The sequence below is a fragment of the Callorhinchus milii genome, unplaced genomic scaffold (genome assembly GCF_018977255.1).
Source record: "Callorhinchus milii isolate IMCB2004 unplaced genomic scaffold, IMCB_Cmil_1.0 Scaffold9, whole genome shotgun sequence".
NCBI lineage: Eukaryota > Metazoa > Chordata > Chondrichthyes > Chimaeriformes > Callorhinchidae > Callorhinchus > Callorhinchus milii.
Genome location: NW_024704750.1, coordinates 21,914,423 through 21,941,251, shown reverse-complemented (window position 1 = coordinate 21,941,251; position 26,829 = coordinate 21,914,423). Strand labels below are relative to the sequence as shown.

The following is a 26,829-nucleotide window of genomic DNA, read 5'->3' as shown; positions in this document are numbered from 1 at the left end:
ATATTTTTTAACTGCTTGCAGTCACAGATTTTTTCTGGCACCTATAAAATGTGATGTTTAATACATTACTCAGGGATTCTGTCGTTAAACAAATGCACCAAAGTTAAGTGACATTGTTTCGATTTGACAAATATTAAAGTTTTGAGAGCAAATATTTCCAGTTGGGTTAATACATCTCATGACCACTGGTAATTTTTATGAAAACTATAGTGCAAGTTTTGTGATCCAAACCTCCCACATACGGTGTCAGGGGTGGGATCGCTTTTGGTTGCGGACAAACCACTTTTGTCCTTTGCGAACTGTGACTTGCACATAGAAAGCAAGGTTTATTTTAAGAAGTTCTACCTCTGTATATCCATCTTCTCCAGACTCTCCCCTCACACTCCCAAGCCTCAAGCTTTATATTGGTGCTCAATTATCCCTTAGTCTGTTTGGTGTCCAGCCCTTGTTAGCTCCCTTTACACGTAGGTTGATAGCCAATAACCCTAAAAGGCATTGACATGGTTTATCCCCTGTCATATTCACTTTCAGACAGGAGTAGACTGATGATCGTAAATACAATTAAGATCGCAATAAAGATCAGTGTGGAAAATGGAATTGGTTAGTCAGATACGCTAATATTAGCTGATGTCACTTTCTGTTCTAAGGTTCTCACCTCGGACATAGAGAAGAGAGAGGGGCAACAACTGAGGATGTTGGAGCGGTTGAAGGAAATCCAGAACCGTTACGAAGATGGCATGAAAGATCGAAAATCGATAGATCAACAGGTTGCAGATCTAAACCGTCAGCTGAAGGAGTCCAACATGGAAGCCGGCAAGTACCAGAACCAACTGAAGGAAGTGGAGCTTCTCAGACTGGAGTGCGAAAAGAAGAAGGATGAGTTGAAGCTGAGAGCCCAAGAGTCCATCAGACAGTGGAAAGTCAAGTGTAAGAAACTGGAACATAACTTGGAGAAGCAGAAGGAGGCTGGGAGCCAGGCAATGGAGAGGAACAGTCGTGTGTGTAAAGAGAAGGAGCTACTACAGGGCCAGCATGCTGCAGCGATGTATCAGCTGGAGATACTCCGGAAAGAGCTGAATGATGTGATCCTGAAGCGAGTGCAGCAGGAGGAGGATCTACACCGCAAAGACGTGGTACTTCAAGAGCTGAAAGCCCAGCAGATGGATCTCAGTCGAGAGCTCCAAGACGTTCGGGGGTTTTCAAGCAAATTGGAGCCGACTTGCATAAACAGGATGCTCTGTACACACAGTCCAAGGAGGAGAACCAATGCCTAGAAGATAAGATCATAGCCTTGAACCGCCAACATGAGACAGACCATGAGAAGCTGGTGGAAAGACAACGGACCATCAAAGAACTGAGTAGCTTACGAGCTGAGCTCACCAATCGACTAGCAGAAGAAGAGCAACAGCGAAAGGAGATGGGTAAAGTGATTGCGGATGCCAAGGCCCGTCAGGACTTGGCCCAAGAGGAACTTTCTTCCCTCGACAAACAGTTGAAGTTAGAGAGAGACGTCCACCAACGAGAACTGGCGGATGTTAAATTCGAGGTGCAGACATTAAAGACTAAACATGAGAAGTATGTGCAGGAGATGATTAGGATATTTCACGATGAACGTGAGGAAATGGAGAATCGGATCAGAACACTCATGGTAAGGGTCATTAATTGATACTGAAGTAGCTTTTTTTTTCTGGAGTGGTTTGTAGGCTTCATCTTCAATTCTCTCTGGAGTTGCGACGATTGATAGGGCACCTGATAGACGTGTTCAAGATTATGAAATGTTAATGAGCCGTTTCCACTTGATGGTAAATCCATGACGAACAGGATCTGTCCAGGATAAATTGAGAATGCGTGAATAATTGTTTCATTTACTGCTGGAATCCGGATATGCTGTTCCTGGAAGGGAGGGAGAACTAAATTATAATCTAGAATAGCGTTCAGCGATGTCGTATATATTCAAATGCTATATTATGTTAAACTGTTTTTACATAATATTAGTAATACTTACATTTGATATAGTACCTTATCACACTTTCGAGGCGTCTTAAGGTGTTTTACAGAATATACTGTCAAGTGAATTGACAGTATATTTTGTGGGCGAAACCGGCAGCCAATTGCACAGAGCAGTGTCCCACAAACAGTCGTGGATTGAGTGACCAAATTATTATACAAAAAAAATAATAATTTTGAAGGGATTATTTCCCTGGAAAAGCGACTAACAACCAGGTTCCCACTTACTGTTGGTAAACAGAAACATGTGGAGTAAGGAAACTTACCCAAGGTTTTACTCCTGCCCGGGAATCGAACCAGGGTCCTCTCGTTTGTGAGGCGAGTGTTCTAACCACTTAGCTACAGGGCTCCACATGTTAAAACAAAGCGGATTCAGTAATAGGTTCATGTAATTTGCTGGGGTAACCCTTTTCTGGCTATGCTCTAATCAGGTTGTTACTTACAAGTGGACATGGAATTTTATTTTTCTGTGTATTTACAACTCAGAGTTCCAGGTCATAAAGTGTTATAAACAACAACAACAACAAAACTAGATGTGTATAGCGCATTTCGTGTCGGGAGGACGTCCCATAAATAGGTACAGAGTATCTACTGAGGTGTTATAGTAAATGGCACCTGGATCATTGCCTTTGCAATATTTTTCTTCTCTTTAGTTCATAAATTCCCAGAATAAATTACAGGGTTTTTTGTTGCTTTTGTTCGAAAGGCCTATCTTTGTTTCCATGTAGTGCATTGGCCCTCGGGTTTACCAATTCACCCAAAGGATGCCACTTCCAACAATACAGTTCCATTGGCATGTCAACTTGGACTGTTATCTCAAGTCCTGACATCAGGCGAGAACCCACAAGTTAAATGAATCCTTTCTGTCCCTGTCCCCCCCCGTCCCCGTCAAAGTCCCTCCCCTGCACCCCACCCTTCCAGTGGTCTCTTGGCTCAGCATCGGGGTCTTGAGCACTATCATCAGCTAAAGACATTTTGACATTTATTATGGAGTATTTTGACATTCTTCATATCTCTCTTTAATTCTATTCTTCCAATCCTAGTTACTTTCCCGTCAACAGATGCCCTCTTCTGGTGTCTGTTAAAACTGAAGAGCATACCTAAACCTGTCCCCCTTCGCCTTTCAGGACAATATAGCATCAGCTGTTTCTGAGTGTGAATAGGAGGAGATTGAGTCAGGAGTAGCTAAGTCTGTTCAAAAATGATTCTTTCCTGTTAGTTGTTTAGCCTCAGTGGTAAGGAACTGTAGGTTCTAGCCTGATGTCAGAACTTGAGGTAACAGTCCAAGTTGATATGCCAGTGCAATATTGTTGGAGCGCTGTGTTGTTAGAAGTGTGGCCTAAAATTCTTATGTTGTTTAATTATTAATCCCATCAAGCAGTGCAGCCCCCCAAAAATTGGCCAAACAATCCACGACTATTTGTGGGACACTGCAGTGCACAATTAATTGGCTGTCGCGTTGCTCCCACAAAATATACCATCAATTGCACTTTATCATCAATATATTCTATGAAGTGCTTTAGGATATCTCAACAACGTAATAACAACGCTATATCAAATGCAAACATTATTAGCCATTTATATCACGTGATTCAAGGGGGAAGCTAATAAGAGTCATGCAGCTGTCATCTTTCATTGGGCTCTGTGGTTAGGTGGGTAAACCATCAATCAATCCTTGCATAATGAACCCAGTGAGATTTTCTGATGGTTAGCATCAGTAGTGTTTGTCGGTGTTTGATTTTGCAGTGTGGTTCTGTATGCTGCAGTGTGTCCCTAATGCTTGGTGGCAGCAAAACCAATTCACCTGCACTATCCGCTTTGTAATTCCAACATTTTCAGCTAAAATTCACTCTAATTGCTTGTTTGTGATTTATGACCCGATGATAAGTTCAGTACAAATCGGGAAAGGAGCTATATGGGATGTGTTCACTTACTATCAGATACCTGTATCACTTCAGCTCAAGAGAGCACTAACCAAAGTAATTTATGTTTTTAGAAAGATTAGATAGCGGCAAGAATGGGGGAGTAGAACACGAGCTCTGTTATCAGCTGAAGACATTTTATTACGCACGCTTTGACCTTCTGCCTCGTACTTTTCTCTTTAATTCCATTCTCGTCATCCCAGTTTCTCTCCTGTCATCACAAAAGCTCTTTTGGTTTCTGTCATAACTGCAGAACTACAGATCTTGTCTGCATTTGCACCCCCCTCCCATTCTCTAACCTAAGAGATGGAAACCAATCGCTCTGCAGTCCCTACCCAACTGAGCATAGGTAACTCAGGACAAACCTGTGTGCTTCCTGCCCTGTAAGGCTGAGTAAAACTCAGCTAGACATTAGGGAAGGCCTGCCTCATTGCTTGTTACAATTCTGTGCGTGTTTGCAAAGAAAACATGGAACACTTTTTTATAATGGTAGTCGTGTAGCTTCACTGAGAGGGCCATGTTTGAAGCAGATTTAAGGGGAATGTTAGAATAAAGTTTCATGCACGCAGGTTATCAGAATATGGAATCTTCTGCTATAAGTAGTATTGCGGCTGAGAGGGTAACGTTTAAGAGCGGAATATAAGATGGTACAGGTGAAGAGCACGAAATTGGGATCAGAATCGTTGGTTCTAGTGGATGAATGAGCACCATTTTAGGCTTAATGGGCCAAATGTCATTTTCCTATAATATAAATTTCTATAATTCTATGTAAAAAAAACCTGGAGCCTTGAAAACAATCCTCAAGAAAAGAGGGCTGTGACTTGAATTGGTGAAAGCATTTTATCACTGACAATCTTGAGAGCGTTAACACTTCTACATGCTACTGTATCATGCAAGGCCCAGAATGTTGTGAGCTTCCAGATGATGCCATTATCCAGAGAAGGAAATTAATGGTTTTATTACTTCATCTAAACCCCGAAGTGAGTTATGATTCCTGATGGAGTTTGGATGAAATTGGAGCTGAACAAATTGGATTTCCAATTTGCATGGTTGGTTCACTATTCAAGCCGAAGTGCTGCAACGTGGCTCGAACAAGCGCCAGATATGTTGGTTCTTGCCTGGGTGTAATGTGTTTTTTATCTCCTGTTCGTTTTGTGACAGCACTGAACTGGCTGACATGGGAATCATTGGTACAGACCTTTTAAAACCACTACAATACCAATTGAAAGGTTCCAATTCCCTTTTTCATGAGCGAAAATTAGATTTGTACTGGGTGTAAATTACCTACGTCCTGCTAATTTCAGATTTTGAATAATGTCAGATTGAAGCATTGATACTTGAGGCTACTTTAATTGCATTGGACTGTATTTTGTGGGAAGGGTAATAAACATTGCCTTTACCGCCTTCTGTTCCTAACACGTAACATCTCTGTTTACCTCAAAGTAAGTAGAAACCTGGTTTTAGTCCATTTACCATTTACGTTTCTGGGAGTAAAAAATCTCTTTTAAAAAAAATAATTGGTCACTCAATCCACGACTGTTTGTGGAACACTGCTATGTGCAATTGGCTGCCGCATTTTGCCCACAAAATGTACAGTCAATTATTTTACGAAGTATTTTGTTAAGCGCTTTGAGAGGTCTCGAAGATGTGATAAGGCGCTATATCAAATGCAAGCATTATTAATATGATGATGATGAATAATGTACCATGTTAGGCATGTAATTTCAGTGTGTAGAGTATTTGTCAAAGGAGGATAATTTTGTTGGTTGACGTTCATCAGTGCTGCTTCACTGTATGTACCTCCAGGCAGAACTGGGAGACGACAAGAACTTGGCAAAAGCACAGCGACGCCAGGTGGAAAAGATGAAAAATGAATGTGACAAGCTCGCGGAGCAACTAACCCTGAGTGCAGAGGAGAACTCCAAGTTCAGGAGGAGGTGTCAGATGTACAAACAAGACTTGGAGGATAAGGTGAGGGGATTTCTTGGGTGGAATGCCGGGGGTGGCAGCCGTCATTAAACTGAACTGTGAAACAAAACCACAACTTGTTTTCATGAGTTTAGCACTTGGTTGTTAACAAATTGATGTTTCACTCCTGATTTCAGCAAACTGTTGCTTAAAGCTGGATCCTTGGTGCTGAGTTAATGAAATTAAGGGAACGGTATTGGAGGATATGCCATGCCAAGTAAGGCAGTAGAAGCAGAGTCCATTATGGGTTTCAAAAGGCAAATAGATGGGTATGTGAAAGATACCCACTTAAACAACAAATTACATTTACATTGGGAGGACATCCCAAGGGACTGGACAGTCAGGGATTTGGACCCGAGGAGGGAATTTTGATCGGGAGGGGTGGAGGGCAGGGAGGATAGGGACAGAAAGATGACTGAAGGCGCGGTCAAACAGGAGGGTCTTGAGATGTGACTTGAAGGAGCAAGGGATGGAGCAAGGTGAAGAGACTGTGGGGTAGAGTTCCGTTGGGTGGGAGGCAGAGAGGCTGAAAGCCCGACCACCCACCCCACCGGGTGACGTGGAGCAGGCTGGAGCCTGCTGAGCGGAGGGAGCAGATGGCTTGAAGTGCTATGGGCTAGGGCAAGGCAGAGGGATTGAATTAACAATCTGAGAGCTGATGTAGACTCAATGAGACAAATAGTCCCTTTCTTCACTGTAAATGTCTATGGTATACATGTAGATGCAGACTGCTGAACAAAGGTGGGTTCACATCTGGGTTAGATGGGGGAGAGTGCAGTGTATGGCTAGGTTTGAACAGTTAAGAGGTCGGAGTGGATAAATCATGTCTAATAAACCTGATAGAGTTTTTTGATGAAGTAATGGAGAGGTGGATGAAGGTAGTGCAGTTGATATAGTTTGTATGGATTTTCAAAAGGTGTTTGATAAAGTGACGCATAAGAGACTTGTAAGCAAAATAGAAGCCCATGGTATTAAAGGGACAGCGGATACCGATCTGGCTGGGAGGCAGAGAGTAGTGTTGAATTGTTGTTTTTCTGACTGGAGGGAAGTGTCCAGGGATCAGTATTGGGACCACTGCTATTTTTGATCTATATGAATGACCTGGACTTGGGTAAGCAGATGATCCTAAGCTAGGAAAAGTAGTAACCAGGGAGGAGGACAGTAGCAGACGTCAAATGGACATAGACAGACTGGTAAAATGGGCAAACACGTGGCAGATGAAGTTTAATGTGGAGAAATGCGAGGTGATGCATTTTGGGAGGAGGAATGAGGAGAGACAATATAAGCTAAATGGTAGAATCTTAAAGGGGGTGAAGGAACAGAGAGACCTGGAGGTTCATACAAGTACATATTTGAAGGTGGCAGAACAGGTAGACCAAGTTGTTAAAAAAGCATAGTGAGGTACTAGACTTTATAAATAAGGGCATAGAATACAAAAGTCAGGAAGTTATAATGAACCTTTATAAAACAACGGTTAGACCTCAGTTAGAGACTGCGTTCAGTTCTGGGCTCCACACTTTAGGAAGGATTTTAAGGCATTGGAGGGGGTGCAAAGGCGATTGACCAGGATGGTACCAGGAATGAGGGACTTCAGTTATCAGGAGAGGCGAGAGAAGGGAGGATTATTCTCTTTGGAGCAGAGAAGGTTAAGAGGAGACTTAATAGAAGTTTTCAAAATTATGAGGGTATTCGACAGGGAGAAACTATTTCTACTGATGGGTGGTCGGTAACCTGAGGACACTGATTTAAAATAGTTGTTAAAAGAAACAGGGGAGGTGAGGAGAATTTTTTTTTAGTTATTCAGATCTGGAATGCATTGCCTGGTGGGAACCGATTCAATAACAGATTTTAAGAGAGAAGTAGATAATTATTTGGGGAGGAGAAGTTTGCGGGTCTATAAGGAGAGCGCGGGAGAGTGGGATTAAAATGGATAACTTTTTTAAAGAGCCAGCACAGACACGATGGGCCGAATGGCCTCCTTCTGTGCTGTATAATTCTAGGATTCTATGATATATCATGCATTGCTTTCCCTACAAAATGAAATGTTGGGAGGATGTTCGTGAAAAGAGTACGAGTTACACAGTGTATGTGAGGGTGGGGGCTTGATGAGCAAATGGCCATTTCTTGCACCTACTCTCTTATGTTAATTATATGCAAAACAATTCGCAATACTGCTACATGAGTGTCTCTTTAAATTCGGTGTAGCACGTCTCAGATATTTGTGGACGCTTTATCATGACTCCAGGGGCTTTCTGATTATGATCGTGTTTGAAATGAAACGGATCAGAAACCCCTGTGAAAGGTTGCTGGCCTGATTTTGACAATCATATTAACATCTTGGGGGTGGGAATAGGGAGAGGATGAGCAGCTGTAATTTAATCATATCACAGGAAAGGTAAACCGTCGAAGTGCACCATCACAAGCCTTGTTATCTCTCCAAAGAGGATTTCACCCTTTAAGCACCAAAGTTAAGTGATCCACAGTGAATACAGAGGGATGAAGGAGACCAGACTAAACCCGAGCTGGACCACAAATGAGCTCTTGTCCCGCAAAGTGCATCCTCAGGTTTGCCCTTGTACAGAATACACCTGTATTTCCCGGTAATAATAAATAAGCCTTGCATTTGATGCAGTGCCTGTAAAGGCCAAACGTCTCAAAGCACTTCACACATAATTTCTGTCAAATGAAATGACCGTGTATTTTGTAGGCAAACGCAGCAGCCAATTTGCACACAGCAACATCCCACAAACAACCGTGAAGTGAATGACCAGTTTGTCTGGGGGATTGTTTGTGGAGTACATTCAGCTTGCATTATGGCCTCTAGTGATCAAAATTCACACCCAACAGTAGGGATGATTAACAAAATTGTCCCCACTCACCAATAGTTAAATGGTTACTGGTTGAAAGGTTAAAAATATTTTCATAGCACCTTATCCCATCGAAACACCTTGGATTTCATCTAAGTAATTACTGTCAAATATAGTTTCATAGGCAAACATAGGCAGTCGCTTGTGATAGCAGGATCCCACAAACAGTAATCCCACAAACAATTTATCTGGAGGACTGCTGACGTCAAGAGAAATTCCCTCCCAACACCTGAAGAACAAGCAGACGAGACCTCAGTTTTAACATCTCATCCAAAGGACGGCACTTCCGACATAATGCCCTCCGAAGTACTGCATTGCAGTGTCACTCTAGACTATAAAAACTCTTGCAGATGTGTTTAACGAAACTTTACTGCTGGCTATCTGTGTGAGAGCAGACTCGGAAATTCTCTTGTTGTCTGCTTCTAATAAAATCCCTGTAAATTGTGTCTGCCTGAACACAGTAATCATAGTGCTTAGCACATTGAGTTGCTTTTAAAGTGCGTTTTTTGTCACATTAGGCACGATAAAACATCTCAATTAGAATTTGTGTTAAATGGCCCATTATAATGTACCTGAGCTGTTTCACAGCCAGATTGTTGCACAGATATCTCAGTTTAGATAAAATATTTTATTACTACAGGCAGTTTATTTATCATCTCTACCACATATATGCAGATTTACAGTAATGCCGGATTAGTATGACACAATGTTACTGCTGCATTTTTGGATAAACACTAAAAGCAACAATTAGGTTTAGTGTGTGAATATTACTTCATTTCAATTATACGGTAATCAGCCCGGGTTTCCTGTTCTTGATCTCAATCTGTGATTGCTGCTGTTTTGATCTTGAGGAGAGTGGCATCAGGCTGATGATGACAAGAAAGTGCAGATGAAGAAGTCTCTTTGGCCCATTGTATCTCATCTTTGTAGAATATCTGCCCTAACCTCTTAAAAATGACACTTGCATTTGATATAATGTTTATAACGTCTCAAAGTGCATCACAGATAATTGCTGGCAAGCGCAGTGACTGTGTATTGGATGCTGTATGGGCTTGATGCTTCCTAATATACCATTAATCTGCAGCCTTTGATGCTCTCCATGATCACTGGCTAGGCTCTCCCATTAAGAATTGCGTTGTGGGATGAGGCGCCGCAGGGCTATGGGCACATGTGGAGCTTTCCCCCAGCTTGAGTCAGTGTCTTACGTGGGCTTGGATTCTGTAAGCGCATAAAGAGGCAACAATGGAGGGGGTGGACACTAGTTTCAGCAGGAATGTACCTCCTCGGCAAGGAATCTAGAATTGATGCTCACTTGGCTATGGGAGGGGAAAAATAATATAGACTTCCAGTGTGATTTAGTATGCAGCACGTGTGCTCAAATCATTCTGGAGATCAGGCTGCCATGTAACCTGTGGTCATTCTTCACTAAAGCAAGCCCTATGGACACTTCCAACACATAATTAAGTAAGGTTGTGCACGCATCCCCTGCACCGACTGTAATAAATTAATCCAGAACTAATTGCAATTTTGTTCGGTTCTTTTGCAGAGATGCTGACATTTAAAGTCAGCAATACTTCACATGTTCGCTTTAAATGAAGACTTAATGTTTTTTTATAGTTGGGAGTATTACACCGTTAAACGTTAACAGTTTAATAGCATTAGTATAAATCACGTTTTTAATACGACTGTTGCACTATTATAGACTAATTTCTGTAAATACACCGCTATATAACTAGTTCATAAATAGTTAGCCTTGTTTTGTGTGTGGATGTGATTCCTTTTACAGGGAATAATGGATATTTGGGAGTCTTTACAGATCAGAGTCGAGTAGGATCAAATTAGGTCAAAACTATGGGAGTGAACAAATGTTTGATCCGTGACAAAATTACACTCTTAAAATCACTAGAGTATGTTCAAGGCTGTAATATGCTCCCAGCCGTCGTTGATTCTTTGTGTAATAAACCTTAGGACACCACTGCAAATGGGGTGGGGGAGGAGTGAGCGGAGTTCGCCTCAAGGCGCACCTCAAGACCCTCCTCTTTGACCGTGACTTTGGTTCCTCTCCTACCCCTACCCTCCCTGCTCTCCATTCCTCCTATCCCAACCCCCAACTCATCCCAAATCCAGCGCCTCCTATACACATGTAATTTGTTGTTGTTGGAGGGCCTGGATGGCACTGTGTGTGGGGTGAGCTGTGTGCTGGTGGTGGGAGGCTGGGTGGTATGATGTGCGGTGAGGGGGAAGGGTTGGGTGGCACAGTGCAGAGCAGCTGAATGGCACAGAAGGGGAATGGGGGCTACTACTGTGGGTTTCGTCTGTGGGCTCATTGGTAACATTGCGTGGGCAAAGCTGGCAGTGTTTCTTCAGCTGTTAACTGCTGACTTGCCTGTGTCCCTGCCGGAGGTTTGCTGGAGTGGAGGCTGGTGGATAGACTGGTTGGCTCTTGTGCACCTCTTGCCAGCTGGCTACACAGTACACTGAGAATACATAGCAATCGAAATCCTCTGAGCGAACAGAAGGATACTCATGTTAATCATTGTTTGTAGTTACTTGCATTGATGGTGACATCCATTGTTTAAAATGGGATATTTTAGTGTTAACTGAAGGGAACATCTCTTTTTAAGGAGACAATAAGCATAGCCCCTCTTTTGAAATACATTTATTAATCCTTCGAAAGGCCTGCATTCAATTTCCTCTCTCTCCTTTAAACCACGGCAGACTAGATATTGATTTCGAGCTTGTTAATCATACGGAACGCTACCTAATGGAATCGTGATTACAGCAGGAGGTTTGAAAGGTCAGATTTTTTTTTGCAGCAGCAGTTTTTGTTTTCAGCTGATTAAAGGGGTCACCACATCATCGCAATAGTAAGCTACACGACTTCATTGAAATTAAAACCGCTGTGAAATATCTGGCTCTGGTTTGTACACGTAGCTGTTGTTTTCAGCAACGGTAATGAAAAAGCTAAGTGAAACCAGGTCAAAAGCTTCCACCAGACAATTGAACATGGACAGGACAAGTGTGGAGCAGTAATGCTAATTCAGTTTTTCAGGCAAAGTGAGGATGAATCTTGCGGTGTTCCCCGTTTCATTGCATAAGACTATCCGGAATGAGGTCATTTTAAATTTTTTGGAATTGTAATAATCCTTACATTCGATAAAGCGCCTCATCACGTCTTCAAGACGTCTCAAAGCGCTTCACGTACTCGATTGTAAAGGGAATTGACTGTATATTTTGCGGGCGAAATTAGTTAATGCCTCCAGGGAGATAGTGTGCGTTCCATTCCAACAATCTATCTCTGGAATTTCCATGTGCAGGTCGGATGCATGGAATTCTCAGTTTGGTTTGGATACTCTTAAACATGGTGATGGGTTTCCGCAAGTGTCAGACACCCAGCTGACCAAAAAAAAATGTATTCCCATGTTGCCCTGAATTATACCACACAAGACATGTGAGGGTCCTTTGCTTCCTACACTTCCAGTTCCATATATTTTTCACGTAAAGGCTTCATTGCCCCACAATGTTTTCAAGATTCTGATTCTATTAATTCTTACATTAGAGTTCTGTAGCTCAGTTGTTAGAGCACTCGCCCCTCAAGCGAGAGACCTGGGGTCGATTCCCGGCAGGGTGAAATGTTGGGCAAGTTTCCTTACTCCACACTCCTCTGTTTACCTAGTAATAAGTAGGTTGTTAGTCGATTGGCGGATCGCTTTTCCAGGGGTAAAAATTCCTTTAAAAAAAAAAGAATAGGTCAAGGCATTCCACGGCTCTTTGCACAATTGTCTGCCATGTTTTGCCCACAAAATATTCAGTCAATTCACTTTACAGTACATTCTGTGAAGCGCTTTGAGCCATCTTGAAGATGTGATAAGGCCCTATAACAAATGCAAGGATTATTCTTATTATTAGTCTTGTTCTCATTGAATCAGGAGCGATGCCAGAGGATTGGAGGGTAATAGCTGGCATAATGATATTTTTGAAGGGATTATTAGCCCTAAAAAGCGATCTGAGAAACGACTAACAACTCGGTTCCTACTTACTGCTAGATAAGCCAAGGTGGGTGGAGTAAGGAAACTTGACTAAGATTTCGCCCTGCCCAGGAATCGGAACGTATGTCCTCTCGCCTACTAATATGCTCCTGTCATCTTGAGTATGCAAGAGAGGGTTTGACAGATAACTGGAAATTTCAAACCAGCAAGCTTAACCTACGAGGGAAACACAACAGGAATACTTTGAGGATTTAACTTAGGAAGTGTGGTTGAGGCCAGGATGCTGATGCTGTGGTGAGAAGATGGTAGGCTAGGTGTTCTGGAAGGATGAAATCAAATGAGCCAAAGGGCCTTCTTCTTTGACCTTGCGATCCTGTGAAATTGGTAGATGAGGGCAGCGCAGCAGATGTAATTTATTTGGGCTTTTGAGAAAGAATTTGATAAAGTTCCACACGTGAGGCTTTCAACAAAAGTAAAGGCAATAAGTAGCAGGAGATGACCAATTGGAAATAAAAGGTCTTGTTAAGGAGTGGTAACCAGGACCTACTTTTGCTTTCTACACTGTTTAAAAGTGGTATCCTTGTAACCTTAAAACATTTGCTGATGACATCTATACATCTTGACAACATGATAAGGCGCTATATCAAATGCAATGATTGCTATAATATATCCAAGTAAAACGGTATTGGGAGAACAACCAGATTGGAATATGCCTGGAGCAATAAATCTAACTTAAGTGATTTTAATTTGAACAAATGTGAGATAATGTATATCGAAACAGGAAATGTACATGATGGAGTATTCATTAGGAAAGGTGGAGAAGGAATTGGGTGTGATTATTGAGAGTATCCAGCCAATGTGACACTGTTGTCAGCCACTATGATGTCGTACTGGGATACAACTGAACGTGCATGAAAATAAATCGAAACGAGCCATCCTAATCTGGTGAAGCCACATTTTGTAACTACGCCTGCAATTCTAGGCAACCAGCCTTTGATGGGACGTTGATGCATTGCAGACCGTACAGAGAATATCTGTAAGTTACAAAGAAAGGCTTTCAGAACTTAATTGCTTTTTATAGGATGGACGAAGATGATTGAGAGCAGACATGATCCAGTTCTTTTACAATTCTGAGAGGCATCGATAATTTAAATGTAAGCGTGATATTAACTTAGAACTGTGAGAAGGAACTAGGAACCACAGGTATAATATCAACAGCCTCCTGGAGGGATTAAAAAGATTATTATTATATAGCCCTCCCCAAGTACTGTCCATATAATAAAATTTCTACATTTGATATAGCGCCTCATCATGTCTCAAAGCACTTCAAAGAATACAGTAAACCTCACATTACAGAATACAGTAAACCTCAGTTGGGACCATATACTTAATATGACTTATATAAAGTATGAGTTATGTCAACCTTGAATAGGTTATAAACTCTTGAATGGAACTTGGGAAGATGCATGACTTAGGTGATTGTATGATTTATACAGATCATACTTTTGCGAGTTTTACTGTATATCGTAAATTGGATTGACTGTGAATTTTGTAGGCAAAATGTGGCAGCTAATTACGCACGTATAGAATTAATAGAAGCACAGAAAAAGGAGACTAGTGCTGCTTGTGTCAATTTTCTGCATTGTCAACATCACTGTAAAATGCACTCACAAACCTAGGATTCAGTATGAGATGTGCTTGCTACTGTTTGCTTGACACATACCAATAACCCCAGTGATATCATCAGCCCTTATTGCTTAACTGAAAATCATTTGGAGCACTAGAATGGATGGGAAGAAATATTTTTTTGATCATAATTCATGATAGTATTACCGGCGAGAGTCTCACCATCAGGACGTCTCTGTTTCAAAGTTCCTTTATGCTGGAACTCTCCTCAATAACGAGTTTCTTTATCAGCTTATTGCTTCAAACCCATACCTGCAAGAGGGAAAATCAATATTTTGCCTCAAAAGCCTTTTTTAGTGCTTGGGGTGGGTGTGGAATGCTTCTTAGCCTGAATCCATTTTTTTAGGTTATTATGTAGCTTGCAGTTAATTTCTGTTCATAAAGCTATGAATTAAAACTTGCATTCTTAATTAACTGATGTGCAATTTAAAATATTTGCTGAATCTCCTTGAAGGGATATATAGTTTAGAAATTTTCACATGACTAAATATAACTTTTTTTCCTTCACCCCTCCCCGAAGACCATTATTCTTCATTGCTTTATATATTGCTAAATTAAGCCCCATCCTGGTTTTGTATTAATCAAGACTTTAGATGGAGGGAAACTAGTGTTTTAGAGACTGAATGGTTAATAGTTAAGGGAAATCTAATTACCAACAATTCCATTTGTAAGCCACGTAGGTTCCCTCCATCCAGTGCCCATTAATACAAATTGTTGAGATTTTACAGTGACCTAGGATTGCTCAAATAGTGTGTCAAAATTAATGTTAAGGTATGGGACTGGGGGAAAGTTACTCACTGAAGACCTGTGTTTTTCTTCTTCCATCTCCTATCTCTTTGTTTCCTCGTACTTTGGATTCTCAACCTTACTAACTTGCCCCTCATTTATCCTACAGTGGAACTCCATCGCTTTATAATTCCTTTTTGCTGGTTAAAATTTAGTGAATTGTTCTTATCTAGTTTAACAGTAATAATCCTTGCATTCGGCCATATCAACATCTCAAAGCACCTAACGGAGCTTTCTGTGAGGTGGAGTGATGAACTTGGCAGCCAATTTGCACACAGCCGTGTTCCACAAACCTCCATGAAGTAAATGACCAATTTTGTTTTATCTGTGGGGTCCAAATCCCTGACTGTCCAGTGCCTTAGGACGTCCTCCTGACATGATAGGCGCTATACAAATGTAATTTTGTATTGTATTGTAATTATCGGTCAGGACACTAGAAGAAACTCCCTACTCTTTTCGATTAGCCCCATAGGATCTTTAATGTCTTCCCAAACAGTCAGGCAGTACCTCAGTTTAATGCCTTATCTTAAGGATGTTAATTGAAATTTATTTCTCAATTGTCTCAAATAATTAACGCAGTGGTCCAAATAATGGTGGCTAATCTCTTGTCCTAAACATGAAACAGAAAATAGGTCAATCTAATGCAAAACCATTTTAAGGCCAAATAAAGAACACACAAGCTGAAATGATAAAAATATAGCTCAGTGTTTGACAATGGAGCTCAGCAGTCATTTGAATTCTGAAATCCTATTTTTTTTAAAATTTGTTTGGAATCAGATGTCTATTTTGCAATTGGTTTTCTAGGCCATCGCGTACATTATCTGTCACAACACTTAGCCGGAACAAGAATATGCATCTTCTGAAGTTTTCTAATGGAAATTGCTTGCTAGATTATCACAGCTGAACGCTGGCAAGAAAGTAAAGTAATGTGAACCTCATTAAGCATTCCATCCATACGCTTCTGTAATGCATTTGGCCTGAGATCATATCATCTTTTTCTGCATGCATGACACCCACATAACTGGTTGTAGATTGCCTTTATTCTAGTGAATTTATGCCCTTTCAGCCTGAATGATATATCACGCAGACGGTTTTGCTGAAGAGCTGAGGATTGGGAATTATTCGCAGAAAAAAATTGAGCGTATAACTCTGAATAGACTGTAATTGGAAACATTCAACTTGATTTTTTAACTAATACATTGCTAAGACATTGCTTAGAAGTTTTATTTATTGAATGATCATTAAAATATGAATTATCTTGAGCACTGGAAGAATCTATGCCGTGCGCAATTGGTTGCCACATTTCCCCCACAAAATGTACAGTCACTATACTTCACAGTATATTCTGTGAAGTGCTTTGAGACGTCTCGAAGATGTGATAAGACGCTGTATCTAATGCAACAACTTATTATTATCTAATGCCCACCCATTCTGTCCCCTCTTGCTCAGCGGGCTCCGGCCTGCTCCATGCCCCCCGCTCTGCCCACCCCACCATCGCAGGTCAGGCCTTCAGGCTTTCTGCCTGTGGATCTCCATCCCACAGTTGCTTTGCCACCTCCATTGCCTCCTTCAAGGTCCTCCTCTTCGACCGCGCCTTCGGTCACCCTCCTACTCCTACCTTTCCTGCCCTCCACCCCTCCTGATCCCAACCCCCAGATTAGTTCCAAATCCTTGATCGGCCAAGGCCTTGGGCCCTCCTCCCGTCGTGAACAGCGCTATACACATGTACCTTTTTTTGTTATAGCTGTTGGGGTTGGGCGATGGGGGTAGAATTGAAAGCAAGCACGAAGCTGACTTCTCTATAAACTCTACCTATTGTCCTGAAAGCCTATTCTATCTGTGCTGAAATTGGCAGACACAGAGCAGTTATTGCTGATGTTGTCTAATTAGGGTCAGCAAATGTAATTTGGATACAGTTTATTTACAAGCTTGCCTTTTTTTATTGAGACACAACTTTGGACTCGTTGGAGAAACTGCTTGATGCTGTAATGGGAAGACAGTGTGGGTTTGGTTTACAGTTTACAGTCAGTTCACTTACAGTATATTCTGTGAAGCACTTTGAGATGTCTCGAAGATGTGATAAGGAGCTATATCAAATGCAGGGATTATTATTTTTATTATCAACTGTGATCTCAGGAAGCCCATCGTGTATTCTGGAAGGATGCGATCAAATGGGTCAAAGCGCCTTGTTTATCAGAGCTCCCTTTGTGGATTTAAATGTTATATAAAGCCGCAGTATAGGAAAATACCATTGTAAACTCTGGAACTGTGCAGAGGTCAATCAGCACCTTGAATGAGAGACGTGTTTCAGTATAATTGCTTTTGTTGTGTGTGTCGTTTTTAATATGGAAAACGTTACCAACTGGAAAATGTTAGAAAGCCTCGATCTTTACAAGCAGAGATTCTGAATCTGATGGAAGGGAAGCTGTTTTAATAATAATAATAATCCTTGCATTTGATATAGCACCTTATCACATTGTTGAGACGTCTCAAAGCGCTTCACAGAATATACTGTAAAGCGAATTGACTGTATTTTGTAGACGAAATTACGCATTGGAGATGCAGCATCCCTTCCTTTATGTTCCACGCAGAGAGACGTATGAATAACGAGTTGAAACAAAACCAATAAAAGTGCAGCGTTATGGACTGACGCTGTGGAAGCTCTGCTGATAGACCCTCAACTGTACACAGGAGGGAGATGCTGACAATTGTGCCCAGTGTTTGCACGAGAACATTGCAGCACAGAAGGAGGCCATTCGGCCTATTGTGCCTGTACTGGCTATGTGATTTCATCATCTCCTGTCCTCCACCTTATTTTTTCCTTTGTCCTGCCCTCTTCTCTTTTTGTTCTTATAAACTCCTCCCTTCCAACATCCCCCAGTTCTGACACATGGTCATCGACCGGAAACGTTAACCCACTTTCTCTCTTCATAGATGCTGCCTGACCTGCTGAGTGTTCCCAGCAACTGCTGTTTTTATTTGCACTATGTATTGATTCTCAGCTATTGGATGCAAAAGTTGAGCAATCGAAGCTTTAATTTTCACTCCTGGTTTGCATAATCATGTGGCAATCTGTGGTAGTAGGAGGGCAAGAGGTGCCATTCTAAATTGACAATGGGCTTATGTTTTAAAAAAGATCATCATCTGTGGTTTAACCGTGGCCCTTTCCACAACAGCAAATTAAATACAATGAATTCCTACACGGATTTCTCTAACCTAATCAGGGTTTTTGGAATTAACTTTTAATTGACCCCCTTAATTAATTCTGATCCTAATGAAACCTGTGTGTTGGGGGAAGAGCTGCAGTGGATAGAGCTGCAGATTACCTCGCTCGCTGGTTCAAATTCTGGCCCCCTGCTGAGTTTTCTAGTGTTAGCTGGGTTGCATGGGGGAGGCTAAATTGGCCATGGGTTAGGGAGGATAGAATTAATAGAGAGTTCCTGCTTCTTGTCTTTCTTCAGCACCTTCTACTGTGTGTGTGTGTGTGTGTGTATGTATAAGTGGGGAGCTGGCTGGGTTGGCAGCCAGGTGATGAGATGGTCAGGCTCGGCTGTGACGCCCTCTACAGTTAAGTAACCCGCGTAGCTAATGGCATTATCTATTAGACCGTTCCTCACCACCATGATTCTAGTTGCTAATTATTAGAAATCCTGTAGCATAGTGGTTAGAGTATTTGCCTCGCAAGCGAGAGGATCCGGGGTTAAATCCCAGGCAGGGCAAAACCTTAGGCAAGATTCATTATTCCATACGCCTCTGTTTACCTAGCTTTGACATGTCTCAACCACGTGATAAAGCGCTAATATCAAATGAAAAATGGCCACTGGGGCGCAGGATTGTAAGGGCAGCCTGTGGAACTGCACCCCTAGCAAAAGGACAATGGGGACCTGAAGCAGAGAGCGATATGCTAACTGGGAGAAAATTAGACATTATAGGTCATAGGACACAATTTTTTTTATATAAAAGCAATATTTAGCAAAAAGCCAAAGTGATGTTGCCTTGCTAGCCTTCTTTTTTGGATCCTTATGCTGCCCACTGTGTTCCTCCGCTCCTCTAGCCTATCTTCCTAACCCCGATGACATATGGTGAATGTTAGCACAGCTAGCATACCGCAATGTACCCTCAAGGTGCATCTGAAAGCATCGGAATACGAGTGGGTCATGTCGCCTGTCGAGTCTGCTCTGCACTACAGTGGGAAGTGAGGTGCACCAGGCTAACGTTATGTAATTATAAACCTATCGCCACTGCGTGTGGCTTTTCGTTTCTCAGTTGGATTTGATACCAAGCATTTTGCACGCTTGTGTAATGTATTTTTTATTTCCAGTCGTGGGAGAGGCTGCTTTTCACACCATTTCTTCTTAAGATTGCATGCAGATGGAAAAGTAATTTACCGTGCAACCGAGGTAGAGATTATTACAAGCATCCCTGTGAGCTTCTCTGCCCTTGAGGTGTTGCTTTCCTTTTCACCCTGCACTCTGTGTGTGCGAAGGAGTTTTTAAAAAAAAAAGCTGCCAGGCCGTTCATTTCAATTGATATATTTTCAGCTTAATTCAGTCCTTTTCGCTCAATTATTCCACCTGCCAGCATGTGCACAACATGGCTTTCTTGTACCATTAGACAGTTGCTGTTAAACCATTTGTAGTATACCTACGGGGTAACTTCAACTCTCATCATGAGGCGTTTGGTTCCATTTTATGAACTTGTTTCAAAATCCTGGTTGATAGTCTATTATGCACCACGAGTACTGTACGCCACATGTAATCAAGTGCAGTCGTCCTTAATTATGAAATGCACAGCCAATCAAAGGTTGATAACTTATTTCCTTGGTTAATTGCACAATGCAGGACACCTCTCATTCCCCCTTTAAATGTGTTTGTTTACCAAGGCCCTAAAAGGAACCTTGCCAAGGATTGCAAGGTAGAAGTGTCTAATTAATTCTCTCAAGACTGTCCCCATTGCTAGCGGTGCTATAATGTAAAATAGGGTAATTGTTTTTAAATTGTGGTTGGAGAGACATTGTGCAAAGAAGCAATGGAGTATGTAGAATTTATGGATGGGTTTTGGACTAATTGAGACTAATGTGATCCTCGATATGAATGAGAAATACCTGCAGGAGTGGTGGAGAAAAAGACAATGTAAAAGGAAGAGCTATCAGAAGTATGGACGGAGTAAGAATTTGTGATGAAGGAAAGGAGCTGAAAATGAATGATTATTTTGTGGCCGTGATAGCATGGGGATAAAGTGGCTTACACTGATGCAAAGCCTGAAGAACAGGCACAACAGCTTAATCGTTGTGTCGGCGATGAAAAGCCTGGACGTGTTGCATTTAGGAAAACAGAGCCCAGGTTCAACCTGAGGCTTTTGCTAAATGATGTGTAGCGCTGCTTAAAATGTTTCAAAGGGAAATGCTTGGGTGGGTGGGAGAGGGAATATTAGGTGGGATAGCTTTGAGAGTAAGAGAGAGTCTGGCAGGTCAGTGGTCCAAGATGTTTGCTAAACTTCTGCCCCAAGGCGCTGGACTATCAAGAATTTGGATCCTACCTGGGGGTTGGGATCAGGAAGGGGGAGGGAAGGCGGGTGACTGAAAGTGTTGTAGAAGAGGAGGGTCCTGAGATGGGCCTTGAAGGACACAAGGGAGAGATTGAGCCGAAGGGACTGAAGATTAGAGTTCCAAAGGGTGGGGGCGGGACAGAAAGGCCTGACAGCCAATGGTGCATGCAAAAGACACAACATACTTGTATGCAAATGATGCATAATAAACTCCCATCAACCAGATTATTAACTTTGTTCCCTGCCTGGGAACTAAACGCGGGTCCTGTGAGATTCACAAAGCTGTAGAATGATAGATTTGCCACCTCTGACCTCCGGTCATTGACCTTTGCTTTGTTCAGGAGAAGCTGGTGACGAGTGGGGAAGACCGTGCCAGGGGACTGGAGGAGAAGGCGTTCCACCTTAAGGAGAAGATCTGCAGGCTGGAAACCGAAAGAGAGACGATACTTCACTCCATCGGCAACGAAATCGAAGCTGTGTGTAAATGTGTCGTGAAGGACGCTGATGAGAAGTTCACGGTAATCTTCTATAAGATTAGAAAACTAACAATAGAATTGTTTTTTAAAAGTCTCCCCCAAACAGTAGGTAGCTAACTAAAACAAAATGTCTCTCCCCCCACCCCCCCATCCTCCTCAACCCAACGTCTCATTTTCTGGCCATGGATAAGAGAGAGGACCGGATGCAAAGATTGCATCTGTGTCACTCTGTAGCGGGCTGCTTGGAGGAATCTTAAGACCACTATGGATTGACTCTTTGTACAAACACTCCCTTGCTGTCTCATTATAAGGACGCATCGGACTGTGCTTGACAGTTCCTCATAGTGAAGAGGCTGTGAATGGAAACTCTGCGTGTTGAGGAATCAGTATGGCAGGTCTTAAGCTCGTATCTTGCCTCACTTTGGTAAACCAACCTGCTCCAATAGCAGTGACTGACAGGAAAGCATACAGCTCGTGTTTTCCTTGCATTGTTATAAAGTGTTTCGATGTAATTGGGTGAGCCTTTATTTCATTATTGAAAGGTGCAGGTGAACAGATTATTATGGGAAAATAGGCAGTTCAAAACAATAGTCACAACCAACTATCATAGATAGATTGGTGCAAACTTATGCTTTTCCATTTCTTTTATCCTCTCCCGACATCTCACCATCATGGACTATTGGTATATATCAAAACTAATCCCAAATTATATATTTTGACGTGCTTGTTTTGTGTGGTTTGATGAGATTAGTGCCAATTAACGGTTAAGGACATTTGGATGAATGCCATAGGCAGTGCAATTGCTTCCGTGCATCTGGTAGAATTTCTTCCACTGTGGTTTTTCGACATGGTTCCTTTGTGATTTTCCACTGATGCTTGGTGAAGTCCTCCCACAAGAGGGTGCCAGGTTATTTCTTATTAAAAGACTTTGGGGGCAAGAAAATACTAACATTAAGTGTAGCAAATTGATAGTATCCACTAACAAGCCTTGCTAAACTTGCTGAATCGTTATGCTATGTAAATGCAAGTTGTTGTTGTCGCAAATGCATCAGTATCTGATTGTCGGTGTTTCTCAGCAGCCCTCTTTGATAAGAAATTGGAGTCTTAAAAATGGGGATTGCTTCCAGTGACCCAAAAGTACACAAGCCCAATCTGTGGGAAAGTCCTTCCACATGATCTGACATGGTCTGTGTCGAGAGCGATGCTCTCATGTTCCACGAGGCTTTTAACGAAAACAAATGTAGGAAATTAGTCAATTTGTCAGTGTTGTTATACTCAGCAGTGAGAGAAATGACTTGTCCTTACAATTGCAATTGCTCTTAATTTTGACAACTGCATGGCCAAAGCTTATTCTGCTGCTGTTTGTTGCTGGCATGAAGGAATATTTATTTATTCTTCGATTTGGTTGATTTTGGAGGATTCCTTAAAATTTATGTGGTTGACTGAATAGATAAGTTCTCCGTAATCTGCTGCTGATAAACTTGACGGACATGAGGTGGGGCCAAGGTCCATGGTTCAGACCATTGACCAAGCTGGAAGAGAAAACCAGCATTGTCTCGGTGATAATAAACCTGTCTTTCAGAAAAACCTGTAAACTGTAGGAAGAAGTAGAGACAGAAGAAGGTGAGGAGATTCAATGTAATGTGTTGGAAGAATGTCTAATGTCAGCACGTTCAGTCTGTGATGTGTCAATGAGCTAGGGGGAAAGAACAAAAGAAGAAAATCAGACGAACGACAGGCGTGTTAATCAAACTTAAGACCAGAAGTCTTTGCTTGTAGTCTGGCCAAGAGAGGTCCTGGGAGAGTTTCCTTGGGCTTGAGAGTTGCTGCAGGGAAGAGAATCTATGTTTGACTTGATAGTTGAAACTTGAGTTGTGCATTTGGAAATGTGAGCTTTTCTTATGAAACCGGAGGAAAGAGCAAGACCAAGGATATCGACAGATGAAGTATGGTGAAAGGTGCAGCAGCCATCAAAGGTGATCGAATGGAAGGTTGATGCATGAAATTGCGAGAGTTGGAAAACACTGAAGAATTTTCATTGGCAAAAACTAAAATTGAACACGCTCAGTTTGCTCTGGAGAAAGGTGATGCTATGGAGTGGAATCATCAGCAGAAAGCTGGGCAGAGTTCAGATAATTGAGTAGGGTTGTTCCTTTGCTTGAGAGAGAGAGGGGCAAGGTAGAACAGAGACTGGAGCCCGAGTTGAGAAAAATGGTATTTGAACAACCAAATGCAATGTACACACACTGTGGATAGGGAGGAACCTTCAGATAGCTATGAGCAGATCTTTAATGGATGGCAACATCTTCAGTGCCAAACTGCGTTGAATGGAGATGATCAAAAGCAAGAGTTGTAGATGTGTGAGCATAGCAAGGCTTCCATGGTGGGGATGTGCCGGAAATTCATGCTGGTGATGGTGGATAGACTAGGACAGAGAATATGGATCATTTGAGAATTTGTAGAGGCTTCTCTAATTTAAGGAGGCATTGGGGACATTAGGGTAGTCATTTGAAGACAAGATGGAGAAGATGCGTACAAGCAAATTTCCAAGGAGTAATAAAGATGGATTTAAGTGAAGGAGAGATCCAGGAGATTGCAGAAGAGAGGGATGGGTTTGGGAACAGGTTGGGATAAAACTTGTGCAGTTTGTTTCCTGTACCTTTAATTCATTTTTGATGACTATCTGCCGTGTTTCATGACTGCAGCCAAGCCAGGCATACCCATCCCGCAGCCTTAAGAGAGCGTGCAAAAGATTTAGAGCTAAATTGTTTGAGTGCGTGGTTTAAACCAGAACAAATAGCTGACAGTGAATTTAAGGTAATAATTCTATCAGGGGTTCTGCTGATGTTCCCAAACTGTTACGGCCAGCTCTTCTGCTTTGTTGTATCATCAGAAGTTCTGGATTGAATTGCTGCTTGTAACTCATTGCTCGTCATCCATTATCCCATGCGCTAGTGATTACGTTATGGACAGGTTGTGAGTATTCCTTTACAAGTATAACAATCCTGTAGGCTCGAGGGACATTGCTACAGTTCGCAAGATCTGAAGCTTACAAAACTGTAAAATGTCATACAGTGATTGCAGGTATGCTGCTGCAGTTAGCAAGCACATAACCTACAGTCACCTTGCAAATTGCCTATTCGCTGCATAACAAACCTAGCTAATTGTGCACCAAAGATCAACTTGACTATTGGGGACTTTGGAGTGCCCTGCTGGAGCGGGTGAGCATCCGAGATACAGTGCTGCACAACTTGAGCAGAAAATCAATCCTGTGTCAAACTTCACGTTCTCAACTCGAGATAATTTTGTTTCTAATGAAATTATAAAATGAGATGAAAGTGTTACCTGAACAGTAATTTTCGGAGTAATATTTCTTCTCCCAAATGATTTCTCCTGTTCATAACCAATAATTTGATTTGCTCCGCAGACGATATCGCTTATGCCTGGATTAGAGAACGATCCTCATCGCTGGCTGGCAGAAATGAAAGTATGTATTCGAGGTGATGAGTCTAATGTTCATGTTATTGTTCCAGTGAAAAAACAGGGCTCCGGAGCATTGGCAATAAGAGCTTGGGAAGGACGGGATTTCCTTTCATGAAGTATCTTCGAGGATTTGGAATATTAGACTTCTCCTCTGGACTACATCAGAAAGAGACCAAATCATTTCTGCGATGTGAATGACAGGGAGCTGTGCGCACTATGGAAAAGTCTGTTAGGTCCAGTCAGTTTTGCACTTGGTTTACTGAGAAATGCAAGCTGACATTTGGCATCCTTTGCCTTCTGGAGAATGTAGATTTCATCTTCTCCATTTTAACTTTGAATGGTTCTCGGATGCATTGCCTGTGTCCACGCAAAGCTTAGTTTGCTTGGCTGCCCACAATTAGAATTTGTTTCCATTTTTACTTTGCTGAGGGGTCAGCTGAGCAACACTGTTCTCTTCCAGATCTGTACCTTCCAATGTTTCCATGTAATAATCAACAACCCCCAAGTCTGCGATAGATAAATGGCTACTTGGACAGTGAGAGTGTTTAGGGATAGGAGAATTGCTGCCAGCATCTAATAAAAGGCAAAGCTGGCTTGATGCCTGACCCCAGTTCTGATGTTCTGCTTCAATTGCTGTTTAAATGCTGTGAAAGGAGTTCCGATTATTTTTTAAAAACAGCTCTGGATTTGCGCTGGTGTGGGAGTTCTCTTCAACGTGGAGGGCTTAAAAGCTAGAGGTGCATCGAATTGCAAGGAGGTCAGTTTTTTGCTGTGTGCTAGTTTGGTAGAGATCGTTTCATTTTCGCATACAAAATTCACGGTTATTACACTTTACAGTATCCTCTGACATGCTTTGAGATGTCCTGACGTGAAAGGCGCTGTGTCAGATGTGAGGATTATTTTATTTTAAAGATTGTTTTCAGTTTAAACATCATCAGCATTTGGGAAGATTCACGCAAAAATGAACCCCCAGTTGGGTGACTACTGAGCAAAATTGAGCCACTGAAGGTGTTTTATATTTGAGAAACTTGAAACAAAATAACAATAATATTATGGTCACTCAATCCACGACTGTTTTGTGGGACACAGCTGTGCACGATTGATTGGCCTGCCGCGTTTCGCCCACAAAATATACAGTCAATTCACTTTACAGTACATACTGTGAAGTGCTTTGAGACATCTCTGAGACGTGATAAGGCGCTAGATCAAATACAAGGATTAATTATTATCATTAATAACTTGCTGCCTCTTGCACCATCTGCAGATCGGGGCTATGATCCCAAGCTCGTTGCTGACTCTCTTTGCCAGTTGAAAATAAATAATGATGTGGGATGACTGAGTCAGTCACTCCTGGAGCTCGCATGCTTCAATGTCCTATCGCTTTGTTACAAAAGCATGTTGCCTTGCCACCTGGCAGCAGACTTTACACACTTGCCACCTGGCAGCACACTTTGCACATTTTATCTCAGAATAAACATGTCAGAACATGGGCGGCGTAGATTCTGGATGGATTCGGGATATTTTTAGAGGGAAAACAAATGCTGCTCAGTACTCGGCTCCAGCTACATCCCGACACAAAGTGACGTCAACTTCCATATTGCCAGCTTGAAATAAAAAAAAATGTCTAGTTTTAATTTTACATTTGTGCTTATCTGAAGCAAGCCACCTGACTCACCCAGGCGAGGCTTATCCCTCTTTCACAGTTGTGCCTCAACTGTGTGACCTGGGTGGGCAGAAACATTTGTCTCGTATAATGAAGAGCTGCAATGCAAGGGACTGATGTACCTAACAATAGCAGAAGACATGTTCCACTTACATGGAGCAAGCATTCGACATCGCTGAATCATGGTGAGCAATGCCTTATTTTATCAAACAGTTTGCTGTTACTTTATATTTAAATGTCTAAGCAACAATGTGTGGCAACAGAATATGAGCAAGTTCTTTCCAAGCAGATATAAATGGCATTAGTCAGTATTTGTTTACACCCATTTTTGCGCCGTTAGATGTTCAAACTTCTCATAGTCTTAGTGTTGTATACTCAGTATTCGCAAGTCAAAAGATGTGCAAATCCATGTTCTCATATTTCTCCACAGATGAT

The 26,829-nt window shown here is 41.9% G+C and overlaps 1 protein-coding gene across 1 annotated transcript in view; it reads left to right on the top strand.

Moving 5' to 3' along the window:
* LOC103186809 (centrosomal protein of 128 kDa) overlaps positions 1 to 26,829 on the top strand; it is a 167,194-nt gene that overhangs the window by 66,459 nt on the left and 73,906 nt on the right. The window contains 5 exon segments of the mRNA XM_042337996.1: positions 648 to 1,191; positions 1,194 to 1,648; positions 5,736 to 5,900; positions 21,114 to 21,290; positions 24,676 to 24,735. Coding sequence (XP_042193930.1) covers positions 648 to 1,191; positions 1,194 to 1,648; positions 5,736 to 5,900; positions 21,114 to 21,290; positions 24,676 to 24,735 — 1,401 coding nt within the window.